Below are 17692 nucleotides of genomic sequence, written 5' to 3' on the forward strand. Positions count from 1 at the left end.
CTCACGGTGGCGATAGCATGGAATTCTGCATAAATAAGTTCGATCATGCCTTAAAACCTATCCTTTATGGGTACTTCAGTTCGCTTGCTTAGGAGACAAATGTTTCTTTCTTTTTGGAATGATGTGCTTTCACTGAGGTTTCCCATTTGGTCCGATGAAAATTGAGTGAATCACGTAGCAATGAGAATTTTACGATTGAATGAAATGAAGTTGGGCATTAATTTTGGTCCATCCCTATTCAGTGCATCTTATAATTATTGTTAAAAAATAAAAATGGCAAAATACGTAAATAATGTTGTACAAAGTTTATGCTCTACCTCGTGTAAAAGTTTCGATTGATTTTAGTACATATTAATTCATGAATTTATAACTCGTATTAATTGATTTCATAGTTAATTTATTTGAGAAATGGTAAAATAATAATTATGAATTCAAATTAAAATTTGATTTTGTAGTCACAACTAAGACCAAATTAGAACTATCCAGTTCTCAATTGTAATAGTCAAAACAATTAAATTTTAACTAGGATCCAACTAAACCAATTGTCTATTTCATAATTGTTACAAAAAATTAAAAAAAAAAAAAAAAAAAAATTCTATGTTCAATTTTCTTCAACCAAATCACCAAAATTGAAGGTAAAATTTTACAAGTATCTTATAACTTTGCTGAGAATTGTTATTGGAATTGGGATTTTGATTCAAATAAATGTTAAATATCTCTTTTACTATAGATCCTAAAAATTAGAGGTAGAATTATATTATTAAGTACCTTCCTTTCATCTTAAATCTAGATGACTATCTCATTAAACAAATCAATTCTTGCTCCATTGACCATAAAATTTACTTTGTTGCGTAGTAGCTATCCTAATTTTTCTATGCAAAAGTTTTCTGTGTATTGAAGTTTCTAGTTCGGACACGTTTATGTCCTTTATTTTTTATATTATATAAAATATTTTGGAAAGCAACTATATATTGAAATTTTGATCAAGAATTGCACATTATTGTAAGTTATGTTGCAAGTGTAATTTAATCACAAGTTTCTACTAAGAATTAACTTAAATGAAGGCTTGAACATAAAGTTCATAAAATTCTTGAAGATACATGAATAACTGGAAATATATAATACACACTGACAAGAAGTCCAGATTTTCTTTATTTTGTTCAGATACCAAAACACACACTATCTTTGCTGTAGGCACTGCCATGTGAATCTTGGAAGTTTGGCCCTGTGGCTTTCCAGCTTCTGCTGTCGAGAATAAAACACACACACACACACACTATTCATACTAGTTTCCACTTGCAATCTTAAGGATGAATGTTTGGCACCGCGGCTCTTTAACTGTTATTCTCCACCACGTGTATCTAAAAAAGCTGTTTTTAAGCATGAACGCCAAACATACATAGATTAACATATTTTTTTAGCCAAGGATGATTTGCCAGGGGCAACCAAAACATTTGGTTGCAATGTGGGGTGCGGTGCCAAAAACCGGACTTCCTCCACCCCACCCCTCCCTATCTTCAAACCTTATGGGTGCAGCAGTTATCTGCTGCAGCAATCCAATCACCAGCCATGAAAGTCCCACGTCCATGATTTGCCACATGATCAGAGAAGGGCCGAAAGCGAGGGTGGAGATGAAAGGATTGGAGACCAATCCCGAATATCCGGCTGGTCTCCTCTGAAGAACCTGGACTGTTTAATCTGCCGCCATTTGAGCTTGAATTTTCTCCTCCAGATTGCAGTATTTCAGAAATCTGGGATCCAGTGGGCTGCTCATAAAATAATACTTTTTCTTGTTCAGTCATTTTGGTTACAGTCTTGTCCTTGCTACCATCAGAATTTCTGGTGTTAAGGAAGCGGCCGCCACAGCCTCTTGGGCGGCGCAGGGCGTGGAGATGCCGGGACAGGTGCAGATATGGCTGAAAAATACAAAAAAGTTTGAGAAAATTTATATGACTTGTTTAGGATTGTCAAGTGACAATTTAATGAAAAATTGAACAGTTTCGTAACTCATATGCAATTATAACCAGAAGGTTAAGTTACTTCTTCTTGAAGTGAAATTCCTTCTCTAATAGATTGAGTTTAAACTTTAAATGAGACGCGAAGAAATTTGACCTTGCGGAGTTTTAGCACTTTATTCTGCAGCTCTGCCTTTGCACGCGACTCTCTGCGCCTTAAAATTCTGTGGTACTGCTTGACATTTACAAATATTGGCCCTCCATTATCCGTGCTAAGATTCATTGGTAACATTATACGTCCCTAAAAATCATTCACAATCAAATTAGTTACTTGAATTCTTTTTCGTCACTTCATACAATGCACAACTACATCTATATTACACATTAGGCTCGCTTTTCTAAGACATCTATTGTTAATTTATGTTGCTGATAAAAAATAGACGAACCGCAACTTTAGGACTATAGGTTGAGTATACTCCATAGCACTGCTCAGCATGGGGATACTTTGCACAAACCTAAGCCATTACAAAGACAATGGAAACTCATATCATCTGGTAATATTCAAAAATATACATACACACAGATACACGTGTTTGAAAATCAATCTGCCAAGAAAATTTACCAGTGGTTGACCGCGTCCAAGCTCTAAATCGGCTGCATATTCAATAGCAGCCTGGAGTTGAGTTTTTGCCACATTTGCTCCAGTTTTGCAATCATCTGTATGATAAATATTTGTAGAATTAATGGGTGTTTAATTGCATTAGTTACCTATCTACAAATTTCCAGCTTTCAGCTTAATTAAAAGTACATATATAATACATAGAATGTGTCTTCCATCCCATAGAAATGGGAAACAAAATACACGGAAATACTATTTCTGAAAGAAGTAGGATACAAAACGCTATGATGATAGATTTTAGACTTTGATATGGAATGAAGTTATTCTCATTGATTTATTGAAGCATACAATCGTGTGTGTATATAGCAATGGAAGACATCTCTATATTTGACAAATAACTAATCTAGGAATGAGAATATTTGCAATATGATGAGCATGGGATGAAAATCTCTAAATTATACTCAATATTCCCCTTCAAGTTGGAGCGTGAAGGTCCGTAATGCCCAACTTGTGAATTAAATGATGAAAAAGATCCTCTCCGAGAGCCTTAGTGAAAACATCATTCCACTGAAGCTTGGAAGAGATGCAAGTAGGAAGAATAAGACCAGCTAGGTATTTTTCTCAAATGTAATGGCAATCAATTTCAATGTGAAAACATGAAGCCGTATTGTGAGTGATGTGTAGAGAAATCACATCTCACAAAAGAGTAAAACACATTGCGAGTGCATGACAGTGAGGTCGCGTAGAAGAGACTTGAGCTAGACAACTTCACATGGGGTCAAGGCCATGGCATGGTACTCAGCCTCAGCTGAGGAGAGAGAACCAACGAATTGTTTCTTTTTGTGCCAAGAGATAGGACTGGTGCCAAGTGTGATGAAAAAGCCACTAGTAGAGCAACAAGTAATAGGACAACCGGCCCAATCAGAATCAGAGTAAGTGGAAAGACGAAAATCACATTCCCTAGAGAACAAAATCCCATGGCATGGAGAACCCTTTAAGTACCGTAGAACATAGAGTGCAGTATGGTAATGTGAATCCTATGGGCTTTGCATGAATTAGCTCAACATGTTCACGGAGAATGAGATGTCTCGACGAGTAATAGTGAGATACAATAGTCGACCCACTAATCACCTTTATACACTAGGACCATAGAGTAAAATCCCATCAGTAAGGTTGAGTTTCAAATTCTAGTCCATAGGAAAAGAGGTAGGCCATGAACCCAAATTGCCAGAGTCTGAAAGAATATCTAATGTATACTTTCGCAGATTGAAAAAATTTCCAAGGGGTGAGCGAGCAACTTCAAGGCCAAGAAAGTATTTCATGGTACCCAAATCCTTGATTTTAAAGCAGTTATCAAGAAATGCTTTGAGGACAGTAATGACAGAGAGATCATTACCTACAATCAGAGTATCATCAATATAAACAAGGACCACAGTAAAAGACGAGCCAACCGTTCGAGTAAAAATGGTCAACTGTAGACTTTGCGAGCCCATTAGATGTATAACAATACAGAAGAGAGCTTCGAGTACCAGGTACGTGATGCCTACTTAAGATCATAAAGAGATTTAAGTAAACGACAGACACGAGTCTCCCATTTTCGACCATAAACTGGAAAAAGCGTCATGTATACCTCCTCTACTAAATTGCCATGAAGGAATGCATTATTAACATTTAATTAATGGAGATGCCAATTACGGGCTGCTGCAATAACTAATACACAACAAACAATGAAGTTTGGCCACATGTGCAGAAGTGTCATGATAATCAAGGTCTTCAATTAAGTGTAGCCCTTGGCCATTAATCGAGCCTTATATCGCTCAATGGAACTATCCGCATGGAGCTTGGTTTTGAACACCCACTTACAACCAATAGGTTTCTTACCTCAAGGAAGTGATGTAAGAAGCCAAGTGTGAAGAGACTCAAGGGCTCAAATTTCATTCTGCATAGCATCATGCCAATGGGAATGCTTGATAGCTTGAGAATACTGAGTAGGGTCAGGAGATTATGGTAAAGTAGATAGAGAGGCAAAATGAACAGGGGAGAAGTTATGATATGAGACGAAGCGAGATAAAGGATAAATTGCACTTGAAGATGTGACAGGAGCAGTAGAGGGTGTAACGGATGAAGTCGATGGTAGCGTAGGGCAGATGTAGTCAACAAGATGGGAAGGACATTGTATAGTCTGCGAAGTCGAGTAGGGGGAGGAACTAGAAGGGCAACAGGGAGAGAATGATTAGGATTAGATGGAGTAGATATTGGTGTTGATGAAGTAGGAGAGTCGGGAATAGGGAGGGATAAGAGAAGGGGTGAAGAAGAGGATTGAGGCAATAGTTGGAAAGGAAAAACATGTTCAATAAAAGTAACGTCCCTAGAGATGATGAATTTCTTAGTTGCGAGATCGTAAACCCGATATGCACTATGAGTCGAAGGGTATCCTAGAAAAATACAAGGGCAAGCACGAGGTTGGAATTTATTTCGGTGGGCAGAGGTAGTGTGTGCATAACAAAGACAACCAAATACGCATAAGTGATCATAGCAAGGTGTTGTATGATAAAGGCACTCAAAAGGGGATATATCTTGTAGAGAAGAGGATGGTGTGCGATTGATGAGGTATGTAGTGGTAAGGACGCACTCTCCCAAATCAGTAAGAGGTAGATGAGCTTGAAAATGAAAACATCGAGCCACATTTAGAATATGACGATGTTTTCATTCGGCAACACCATTTTGTTGCGGTATTTCTACACAAGTGCGTTCATGAAGAGTACCCTGCTTAGAGAGGGGAATCCTGTGTGGCTCGAGCAATGAATTCTTGACCATTATCAGTGCGTATGTGGTGAATTTTGTAGAGAAGAGGATGGTGTGCGATTGATGAGGTATGTAGTGGTAAGGACGCACTCTCCCAAATCAGTAAGAGGTAGATGAGCTTGAAAATGAAAACATCGAGCCACATTTAGAATATGACGATGTTTTCATTCGGCAACACCATTTTGTTGCGGTATTTCTACACAAGTGCGTTCATGAAGAGTACCCTGCTTAGAGAGGGGAATCCTGTGTGGCTCGAGCAATGAATTCTTGACCATTATCAGTGCGTATGTGGTGAATTTTGGAATTAAATTGTGTATGAATCATAGAAAAAAATGCACGAAGATAAGGCAAAGTTTCATATTTGTAACGCATTAAGTATAACCATGTGACTCGAGTAAATTCATCAACAATGGTTAAAAAATAATGAGCACCCGAGGAAGACGCAATATGATAACCATCCCAAATATCACAAAAAGTATGTTCAAAAGACATCGAACTCTTATTATCAATTAATTTGAAAGGGAATCGAGTATGTTTTCCACGATTACATGTATCACAATGATCAATAGTCTTGGGACGAGGAATAAAACGGGGAACATTATGTAAAAAGAGATAACCCAAATGTAGATGCCATGTATCAAAAGAGATGTGACCGAATGATTGGATAGCAGTTGCGGGAAGAGGCTTGAAGTAATATAGTCTGTTACGCTCCCCATCCACACCAATCAGGTTCTTCATGGTTAGGTCCTGAAAAGTGCAAAAGGTAGGAAAAAAGAGACGCGTGGAGAGATTGAGTTAGTTTGCTAACATATAATAAATTAAATTTAGAATCAGGGACATATAAAACATTAGAAAGAGTTAGAGTAGGGGATAGATAAATATCACCCATACTGGACATGGGGGCATGCGCACCTGTGGGAAGGCAAACAAAGGAGGGCAAACACTAGTATTGAGATTAATAGGGGGCAGGTTTGTAATAGTGGAAAAATTATGGAAAAAGTTAACAATGTTAGAATTGTGGAGGGATTGATTTGTAGTAAGGTGGGTTGCTCCACTATCAATAACCCACAATTGTTAATAAATAGAATTAGCATAGAAATGGGAGTTACTTGCAAAAGAAAGGGATCACAGTTTGAGAAGCTCCATGAGTTGATTTTATTGTTCGATGGAGAGGCCGAGAATGCTACTCACTATAGGAGCGTTGAAGTTGGCTGACAATTGGTGTATTGCCGAAGATGGGAGACGGAATGTCCCAGGTTTGCTCTTGGATGGCCATCAATCCGGATAGCCAATGACCTTGAAACATTTGATACGGTGATGTCCTGATTTGCCGCATGCTTCACAAAGTTGTGTTCCGGCAGGCCAAGTATGGAGTGGGCAAGATGGAGGTTGCGATGGTGTTGGCGAGCAAGCGATTAGGGCTGAGGCCTCTGGTCAAGGTGCGGCAATTGAACTAGACACTGGGTCTCCTCTTAATGGAGAATAGCGTAGTGGCGACCGAGGATCAGTGGCCAAAATTTGTGAATGGAGTTATTGGAACCTCTCGTTAAGGCCCATGAAGATTGATACACCCGATTAGATTCTTGGAGTGTACAGAGGGATTTCGAAGCACCACATGTACATTGGTTGGTAGGTTGTAGAGATTTTGGAGGTTAGCTAAGTTACTTTTGAGGCGAAAAATCTTGGTATGGTTCCTTTGCTAAAATCGAGTTTCTAGTTCTGATGCAAACTCGCGTAGTAGCGATGGCTATGAAACCCATAACTAGATTGAAACTAAACCCAAGAAAGCCAAATAAACAAGGTTTTGAATTTGACCCAGATATATTGAATCAAGCAACCAATAATCAATTGATATATTGACCTCTTGATTACAAGATTCAAGAATCTCACCCGATAGTTTTGAACACCACAAGATAATAATTTTGGTAAGTTCGAAGAATTATTCAATCAAGAACAAAGAAATTGGAAGCAAACAACCCCTTGAATTAATCTCTCAAAATCAAAATTCAATTACAATGAAAGAATAAAATCTTATTTATACTAACCCTAAAATACTGTTAAAACGTAATTAAAAGTCCTAAAATATGAAAAGTTACCAAAAATAAGAATTATAGTGAAAATAAACTATTTTGCGAAAAAGGAAATTCTTGGTCCCGGGATTGGTCTATATGACCACATAGGGTTATGGGTTGCGGTTTGATTTGTGGCTTGCTTGTCTCTGAATGTCACCATATGGTCGCATGTGTTCTCCAATATGTGACCGCATTGTGGTTCGACTCGCCATCTTCGGTGGCTGCGTATACAAACAAATCCGAATTATTTTGGCCTTAATCGCATCATGAGACTTGGTCCTTGGCTTGCAAGCTTCGACATTTTGGTTGTATCCCGTACAAGTGATAGTTCGACCTTTATTGACTCTAAGTAAGCTCAAATTTGCAACTGATCTCTCCTTGCTAAACTTCAAACTCCGTATAGCTTGTGGCCTATTCGGAATCACATCAAGTTCCAATCATAGATCGTTCAGTGTATCACAATAGAGGAGGCTGCCTGTAAGAGAATGATCAATTGAGTGGAGGAGCCATGACATTATCATGTCACAGCAATGGTTCCAAAGAAGCGCGACGACAATGTCATTGACAAGACGTGTGATGGTGCAAAGAACGAAGCCCAGTTTGTTCTTGGCATTCAATGTATGGGCGATTGCTCGGCGCTTAGCGGGGTAATTATCACCATTGAGAGGTGTATCGATAAGAAATTGATTTGGTTGATCTGATGAGTACAAGAAGTAAGGAGATGAAACATCCGTAGCAGGGGCAAATTCGGCCATGGCAGGAAGAAGGTATGGAGTTTGGAGACCTAATGCTTGATACCATGATAGATTTTAGACTTTGATATGGAATGAAGTTATTCTCATTGATTTATTGAAGCATACAATCGTGCGTTTATACAGCAATGGAAGGCATCGCTATATTCAGTAAATAACTAATTTAGGAATGAGAATATTTACAATATGATAAGCATGAGATAAAAATCTCTAACTTATATTCAATAAACATGTTGTACAAAAAATTATTGTTTATTCTTATAAAATAATTTCGAATGTAAATGCTAATTAATAAGAATTCAAACTCTAATAACTCTTTAGTTGGATTGAAGTATAAGAATTAAAGCATAAAATTATATAAGTTTGTAGTTGAAGCCTATAATTAAGATAAGTTTTAGATGAAGCCCAAGAAAAGTTCAAAATAAAAGCAATTTTTGATATAAAGTTTTCAAATATTTTGATCAAAAGTTCTCTAAAAGCTTCCTTTGAGTTTTTGAAATTTTATTTAAAAAAAGAAGAAACTCTTCTCAAACTTCTGAATCTTATCAGAAATGGAAATGATAAAATATTTGAAATTTTTGTACAACTTAGCATATTTACTAGCTTCTTTTTCATTAAATTTACATGTTTGTTATGATTGCTTATGTTAGAATTAGGGTATGACCCGAATTCTATTAAAAGAAAATTGAAAATTTTAATTGAAGTTGACTTAAGAAGAATTTTATTTGGAATGTTATTTTGAAACCATATTTCAAGTCTATTTGACAAATTTTAGTTCAAATTCTATTTGAAAGTGAGAGTTTGAAATTTTTGTTTGAGGGGTCAAGATATGGACCAAGGAGAAATTTGATGATTTTTTGCTAGTTGGCCACTAGCCTACAACCCTAGCGATGCTGTTAAAATTTTGTGCAGAGAGCTAACGCTCGCTTGAGCAGCTGATCGTTTTCACGTTTTGAGCAACTATTTTCATCTCTAACTCTACTTTTAGGGTGGTGTGCCATTTTCTTTTCTCGCGTATTATTACAATAGTTGATACCAAAATAATTCAATATCTTTTTCATTATTTATAACAATTGATATCAGAGCTAAGGTTTTATTTATAGGGAGATTTTGATTTTGGGATATCAACTTTGAAGTATGATATATCGCTTTGAGATTGTAACACAAGAATTTCATGTAGATTAGCAAGCGAGTAGTGCTCGCTTATATGTGATTGATTTTGTTATGTTTTTTGCCCGCTTCATATTTGTTGTTTAGAGATACGATTTTATATAGCCGTGATACTCTTATCATTAGAGAACCTAAGATCTATTTTCAAATGAGAAGATAAAGCATATTACAAGGTTCATGAAGATAGCCTTGTTCTTGATAGTTGTTGTGCAAGGGGAAAATTAAGGTTTTACTTCAAAATTTATTGCAAGAATTTGGGAAAAGCAAGTAGATAATCCAGATGAAGCCATTATTGCAGAATCTTCTCACAGTGATGGAGAACTTTTACTTATTTCTAACTAAGACTCCAAACTTGACGAGGATTGGATTCTTGATACAACTTGTAATTTTCATATGTGTCCCAATTGGATTTATTTTCAGTATATGAAAGAATTTCAAAATGTGTTGTAGTAATGTAAAATAATATGCCTTATAGGATAGCTGATATTGGTCGGTAGAGCTGGACAAAACTTTCGAACTGAACCCGACCCAATTTGAACCAAATTGAATGGTTCTTTTTAAGTTAAATATTCGAACAAGTATCTAAATTGAAAATCAGTTGGTTGGTTCGGTTCTCGATTCTAGAACAAGCACCAAAAAAGTAAATAAGAATTGAATCTCAATAATTTTTTTAATTAATTTATTTTAAATAAGGCAAATTTTTTATTTTTTTATAAATAAATTTGCCAATTAATTATTTTAACTCAAACCTAAAAATTTGATTTTTCTATTACCAATTTCTAGTTCAAGTCCAACTTAATCAAATTAACCTAAATTTTACCTAAATCTGTTATTTTATTGTTCTTGATAAATTGAATTGAAGTTTGACTACGCTTCTCTTAATTATTGTGAATTCACCATCTTCCTCTTCTGTGATTTTAACAATCAAATCTATGAAAAACTTAGTAAAGAGAGACACAACAGATATAGAAGATTGGACTATATTATTTTATAAAAACTAAGATTGAATATGTCATTAGTTGAGCCAATGTAGTTTTATAAATATTAAAAAAATTAATTATAGTACGGAACTCGAAAACCGAACCCAAATTGTTTCATAATTAAATTTGGACTCGACGATTCCACTTACTAAATACTTGAAAATTTTAGATCCGGTTCGGTTCTCTTTAGAACCAAACCAAACCGAACCATGTACAACCCTATAGGCCGAGTAAGAATAAAGATGTTAGATGGAATGATTAGAACATTTGACATAATGAGACATGTTCCTAATTTGAAGAGAAACCTAATCTCCTTAGGTACTCTTTATTCAATAGAGTATAAGTACACAAGTGAAGGTGGAGTCCTGAAGGCTCATAAAAGAGCTCATTTTTTGTTATATTACTTGCAATGTTATCCATTATCTCTCATCAATCAACAAATTTTATGAACTCTTGGATTTAAAATTGGATTATGTACCATTAGAGTGGGGTCTTCTTTGAAGAATACATATCAGTTTAGATCAGTAAAATAATTCTGATTTGCTATCATTATCAACGGTGCCATTGTATTCAATGGTTAGTAACAGACCCATTTTTAATCATAAGCTCCATGTGGGTATAATGCTGCCGATTTAGTAGATGGTTTAAATGCTATTAAGGATGTTGATTCTAGTCAAAATCCTTCTTTTGATGCATTCAGTTGTGGTGATTCTGTTATAGAGCTTGTTTCAACCTTGTTTGGTAATTATTAATTACGTTTAATTTTGTTGCTTGTCATTCGAGCAACTTTGGTGTCCAAGGTAGCTCTTGGAATTTTTTTAATACTCAATTATTGAGTTTTATCCTAGTTGGGTGTTAGAGTTTTGGAGAATATTTTCAGTTAAAAATCTTGATGGAGAATTTCATTTGTGGTTTTTGTTAAAGAGTTGAAATTTATTCATTGAGTGGAATTTGTCTCTAGGTTAAGAATATTTGAAGTTTCCTCATTGTAGTGGAATTTATGTTAAAATGGAGTTTGTTAGAATTATGGTGCAATTCAACTTCTATATGGAAGATATTTGAAAATTCTAATTAAAGTCAACTTAAGAAGAAATCAATTCGGAATGTTGTTTTGGAATCCTACTCGAAATTTATTTGACAAATTTTAGTTGAAGTTTTATTTAAAAGCCCAAATAGAATTTGTAATTTTGTGTTGGATTTGAAGAGGTCAAGATATGGATTAGGGAGAAACTTTGGGCGCATTTCTACTAGCAAACCGCTAAGCTATCACTTGAGCGATGCTGTCAAAATTTTGTGTAGAGAACTAGCATTTGCTTGGCGTTGGATTGGCGCTTGAATGGTACTAACCCTACCCACTTGGTGCTCAAGCAGCTGCTCATCCGGTCCAAGCCCGTTTTCATTTTTTGAGCGTTCCTTTCCATTTACAACTCTAATTCTAGGTTTGAGATGTCTCCTCTTTATTTGAGACGTCTCCTATGTATTCTCTATAAATATTTGGCTCTTCTCTAAAATTTAGTTTGATTGCTTAATCTCATTATAAGTTAGACAAGTTATAAACACAAAATCATTATATTCTTTCTCCATATTTTAATGAAATATCATATCCTCTCCAAATTATTTTGTTCTTGAGTTCATAATCATCTTTTCTCGCCTATTATTATAATAAATTTGTATCAGAACAATCCGATATTTTTTTTCATTGTTTATAGCAGCTTAAAATTTAGTTGTTTTTAGTTTTCCATTGAGTGTAACAAGGAATCAAAAGGAGTGGTGAAAAGATTTCATAAATCTATCTTAAATTTAGTTGACCGGTTCCATTATTTTATTGTGGCAGACAAAGTTAAGATTATGATATGAGTAATTAGCACAAAAAGTCTTTATCTTTCAATGTTATTGTGAAAAGTGTCATCACCTTTAATTTTTTGGTATTTTAACTAGATTTTTACCTTTTATTGCGGAAAATGTCATTTTTATCTAATTTCTTAGTAAAAAAATGTAAAATGATAAATATATCCTTCTATTTAAATAAATCAAATAGAAAAATTAAATAATAAATTGCAATTATACTTCCAAGCTTTAAAAAATTTGCAAATGAGTCCAAATAATTTATTAAAAAGGTAATTAGCACAAAACGTCTACACCTTTTAATATTATTGTGTAAAACATCCATATCTTTCTTTTTTTGGCATTTCACCATTGTTTTCACATATCGCCGCAAAAATAATCATTTTCATCCATTTTTTCAATTAAAAACAGTAAAATGATGAATATACCTCGTTTAAGTTCTTGTAAATGTTATTGTTTGAATGGCATTTTTAATACGTAATAATAAATTTGTAGACTATCCTACAAACATTGATGATTAGGATTCGTCATGCTTGAGGATTTTTGAGGGGGAAAATTCATCTCCAATCTACTTTCATGTTGCAAGTGTTAGCTTGAGCCCATTATTCAAGTAGTGTGTTCTGTAAAATCACATTATGAATTGACGTTCGTTTATTTGAGTGTTATAATTTGAAGTGATTGTCTGATGTTCCATGATCATATAGGATGTCACACATTGTATACTCGATGGATCGGGTATAGTAAGACACAATTTGTGATGTAATAAAAATTATGTCGTTCACAATCGGTTCATAAAGTTGGACGCTTTATGTTGATGAGATTGTATTGTTCTTATTAAAATTTGTCTAGATTTTGAAATATGAACAATAATGTGTTTCGATGCATATTGAACGGGACCGTGTAGATGACTCATTTGTAACCGTTTGAAATGAGACTCTACTTGATTATCAAACAGGTCGCCTAAATCCTAAGTGAGTAATGTACCTTTGATTGTTAGTTCAAGTTCTTTGAGGTATCAATGAGTGAAGTCTTAGATAGAAGATCGATCTCAGTGCTTTGAGAATCAGGCCGAAACAATTATAGATCATATACTTACAATAGAGGAATTCATTAATCATTGAGATGAGACGATCGTCACTCTAAGGTATTTTCCTAGGCAAATTGAATATGAACTCAGTAGGTTGATGATGAGATCGTTGGACTTTACATTGTGATTTGATCACAACGAATTTGCCGTATGAAAATGGGACTTAGAGGGTAATACATGTTGAAGGGCAAAACGATCACTTTATCAGTTTCAACATATTGGCAGTCAAATGGGGGTTGACTTGTGGAACGATAATCAAAGAATATTGTTATTTGATCATAATTTGCTTCTATAACTATCACTCGACTCAAAAGTGCAATCTCGATTTTTTGGTAGAATAAGCCAAGATTAATAGAAGTATTTCAATTGGTCAAGAGTTGACCCAATTGAAAACATCTATTAGAGTTTGGGTCATGTGAGTCCGGTTAGGTCCCTTCCAGTTAGGTCCTTCTCTTGACTCCAATAAAAGGTGTGCGACTTAATTGGTCTACTACAATAAAGTCTAATAGGGCATTATAAATATGCACTTTATTGGCATATTTTATATGAGAATTAGGGTTAACCACTTTTCATTTTCCCCAAAAAGGAAATACACCTAGTGGAGAACAAGGGAGAAGATCTAAGGGAGGAAGCAATTGGCTAGGCCATTAATAGCTCCTTCAAAAAGTTATCATCTTTTCTTTCTATGTGTGAGGATTTTATAATCCAATGATCTCATGATCTCTAAAATCCTTATTTACATGATTTTAATTTTCAAAGAGAAATTGATTTTCTATTGTGATGATTAAAATTCATTAACCAACAGCAAGTTGGTCCAAACCTTATTTTTTGAAAGACAGGTCTCATTTCCAGTCTCTAGCATTGTTATCTTTAGGGGATTGAAAGTATTTAATTTCATCGTTAAAAACTTGAAATTTTGTTGAAAAGATGATTATATCCTTATTTTATATAAAAACAACAAATAGAAAGGGAAGAAGCCAGCCCCTCCTCATCGGGTTGCCCCTCCCTCAAATAACATATCAGCATGGTTAAGGCAGAAGGAAAACTTGGTATTGGGGTATAGAGGGACCAAAAATGAGGGATTAAGGTCAAGAGACAAGACAAAGATAAATTGTGTCGCCCCCTCCAATTAATTAAAATATTTTGTGTTTATTGACGATTTTTGTTTAAAATTCTGTTAGTGTACTTTAAAATGAGGACAATTAATTTGTCGAACTTTTGTATTTGTTGTTTCTTTACTTATTTAAAATACGAGTGACATGTTAAGATAATTTTGTCTGATTGGTTAGAAGGAGAAACTCATACTCCAGAAACAACAATGTCTTTTTATACACTTCTAACAAAATTTTTTGGACAGAAACTATTATCAAAGATAGATGTATCATTTAATAGAAAGTTGAGAACAAAAATGTAACTAAAAAGTTGGGGACATGAGTGTGAATATAAACAAAAATTGAGAGCCTTCATTATAATCAAAATGTGCAGCGGCAGCTAACAAAAAATGTAATGTGAATACACAATTATCCATTTTATTTATTTATTTATTTATTTTGTACTGGTTTAACTATTTTACCCTCAAAAAGTGAGGCAAGTGCAAGTTAGATTCCATTTTTATATGAAAAAGGATTTTTAATTGTAATCAAGTTACTAAAAACATTGCAGAAGCCCTTCAAAAAGGTTGGAGACTAACTTGTTACACTCTGTAAATGTTGATCACATCCAATGCTTTTTTTTGCCTCTTCAAGAGATATTGTTATGAATGTCCTGAAAAAATGACTATCATCTTAAATTTTTGGCATGCTTTCTTTAATTAAAATGCCTTATCAACTCAATCAACTTGTCACAACTTGAAGAGTTGGAGCTTGGAAAGTTGACCCTCTATACAACCAACTCAACTCTATTGACGAGTTGGGGTGGAACTACTATTTCAAATATTAAGTTAGTGGTGTTAATTGATTACTATATCTATAACAAATTACAACATCCAAAGTACATTTGCGTTGATGATGAAGATGAGAAGCAATCAAAAGAAATACATCCATCCTTAAGAATGAAGATCAACTACAATCTTGTGCAATTATTTTTCTTATTATCAACGATCTCGATCATTCTGCAATTATTTTTTCGTTATAATTTATTGGTTTAATGTCTTTTTTCTCTTTTCCTCTTAAGAGATTTTGAACTGTAGTAAGATTGTCTAGATATTATCACATGTAAGTAGAAAATGGAATTAATGTATAAGAAAACTCAAGTGTTAAGCTAATATTTCTTTTTTCATAAATAGGGACAATAAATATGATTTCCTTAATAATCTCAAGAAAATATTAAATTTATTGATTAATATGTTTAAAAGAAAATTAATCGATGACATTTTGTATGATTTATTTTGTTGTTAATTGTTAAATTGATTCCTAGCTGAAACGCATCATAAAATTAACGTGCCCCGTGAATTAATAGGGAACCATATGTCGATCCAAAAGGATTTATTTTCTTTTAAAACAAAATTTCTTTATCCCATTTAAAAAGTATTCTTTTATTTTAAAATCTCCGTTAAGACGACATTAAATAATAATAAAAAAAAACTCTCAACTATCAAGCTAATATGTTGATTTTGAGAAATATATATAAAGTTGATGATATTGAAAATATTTAATCAATAATATACAACAACTATACCAAAAACTATATTACTTATAAAGGCCAAAGCTCTCGTGATATCGTTAGTAAGGTTAGAGGTGCTATTTCTAACATCAACTTCATTAAGAAAAGTAATTCAAGCATTTATATATTGATTAATAATTTTATATTTAATTGGTGGAAACTTTTAATAAACTTTTTTTTTATTATTTATTATTTTTTTATAGTTCTTACATACCCTTATGTATATGTAAAAGATTTAACTTTATTGAACTTTTCAATAAATGTAGTCATGCATCAGATGATCGGCGTAGTAGATAAATGATTAATGTACTAAAACCCTTGGAAGAATTGGGGAAAAAGAAAAGGATAGCGAACACACACAAAGAACAAAATAAAAAAGAATTTTTTTATTTTTTATTTTTTTTGCTTCTTCTTCCTTAAGCAAAGTAAAAATGCGGACTTTAATCAACACAAATCATATCGTGAAAGACAAAAAAGGAGTAACTATCGACATAACAGTAAAAGAAAGACGTGTTAATTTGTGGTAGAAGAATTACCGGAGAAAAAAGTGAAGTGAGTTGTATTTCCCTTTCCAAGGTGGTTCCCAAAAGCTGATGAATCATTATACTTTAATTGTCCTAAACCTTCACCCAATTGGGATCCCAGTCCCATCCACCAAGGCCCTATGCCAATTGGATTTTGCACATTTATCCCAAATTCATGATCTTTGGAAAATACTGAGTGCATGGTCATATTATCAGAATGCACCTTTTCCTGCATTTCCATCAATTTAATTAATTGACAAATATGAAAGAAACTACCAAAATTTGGATTAATTACATTTCGTGTTCGTACAATCTTACATAATATGTTATTCTAGTTAGCGCTCGGGAGAATATACTTTAATTAGTTCGATTCTTTTATTAATAATGGAACAACAATTGAATAAAAATTTGAAGTCCAGAAAATAGGGCCTCTTATCCATGTATAAATTTGTTCTTGAAAAAGGAAGATTATAACTAGGCAAAAATTTTCATAACCATGAACATAAAAACAACATATAAATTAATAACAAAGAGTTCAAATAATACAATTATGTGAACCTAGCTAAGAATTTTACTGTAGCATAAAAGAGAGAATTTTTGCCAAGAACACCATCCAAGTCTAAGCGGAGATTTTAGGTCTCGACCTAGACCTAGAGGGGAGTTCGGATTCCTTTACCCTCGTTATTGAATTGTAAGTTTAGGTACAATCGGGAAGGATGAGAGAGAAGAAATGAGGAGAGAGAAAGTCAAAAAAATAAGCAAATTAAGACAGTAGAATAAGAAGAAGATGAACATACCTAATTTAAATCAAGAAATCTCAAATTCTATGTTGTCCGTACAATATCAAACCAGAGAGAGAGAGAGAGGGCGAGGGGAGGAAGGGAGGGAGAGATAGGGGTATGTATAGTGTGAATAATATGGAACTACCCAATGAAATATCTCTATCATGCAAGTCTTTTTTTATTACATGATATTTTATAAGAATCTCTCTCTCTCTGTTGAATTATTTTTGGATAATTACTTATTTTAAGTCAAGTTGATTTACTTATTGCTTTCTCTTCTCATCCTCAATTAATTCAAGTGGTACTTAGTTATATAAATAATCAAGTCTTATGCTATTTGATACTAATTATTTTAAGAATTTACTTTCTACCTCAACCTAGCCCCAAGAGTTCAATTGACAATGACAAACCTTGAACTTACTCTCAACAAATATTTTGAA

At 33.9% G+C, this 17692-nt stretch overlaps 1 protein-coding gene across 7 annotated transcripts; it reads right to left on the reverse strand.

Moving 5' to 3' along the window:
• Positions 1-1049: 1049 nt before the first annotated feature.
• Positions 1050-17375, reverse strand: LOC111366046 (nuclear transcription factor Y subunit A-10-like). 7 transcript variants are annotated; one of them, XM_022986685.1, is made up of 6 exons: positions 17268-17375; positions 16483-16699; positions 2578-2672; positions 2408-2470; positions 2113-2256; positions 1050-1916 (listed from the first exon to the last, which is right to left on the reverse strand). In XM_022986685.1, exons 2-6 carry the CDS (start codon positions 16676-16678, stop codon positions 1518-1520), a joined length of 897 nt encoding a protein of 298 aa, XP_022842453.1. In that variant the 5' UTR covers positions 16679-16699; positions 17268-17375; the 3' UTR covers positions 1050-1517. The 7 variants fall into 7 exon arrangements, with proteins under 7 accessions (XP_022842453.1, XP_022842450.1, XP_022842451.1 ...); XM_022986682.1 differs by having other exon boundaries at positions 2402-2470; XM_022986683.1 differs by lacking the exon at positions 17268-17375 and adding an exon at positions 17046-17240 and having other exon boundaries at positions 2402-2470.
• Between the last annotated feature and the right edge of the window lie 317 nt (positions 17376-17692).

This window comes from Olea europaea, chromosome 17 (genome assembly GCF_002742605.1).
Source record: "Olea europaea var. sylvestris chromosome 17, O_europaea_v1, whole genome shotgun sequence".
In the NCBI taxonomy this organism is placed as follows: domain Eukaryota; kingdom Viridiplantae; phylum Streptophyta; class Magnoliopsida; order Lamiales; family Oleaceae; genus Olea; species Olea europaea.

Coding starts and splice junctions, on each gene's coding strand:
- LOC111366046 (XM_022986682.1), bottom strand. CDS start 16,678: ATGACCATGCACTCAGTATTTTCCAAAGATCATGAATTTGGGATAAAT. Junction 2,673..16,482: donor TCACTTCACTTTTTTCTCCG/GTAATTCTTCTA, acceptor TTTATCATACAG/ATGATTGCAAAACTGGAGCA. Junction 1,917..2,112: donor AAGTGCTAAAACTCCGCAAG/GTCAAATTTCTT, acceptor TGTATTTTTCAG/CCATATCTGCACCTGTCCCG.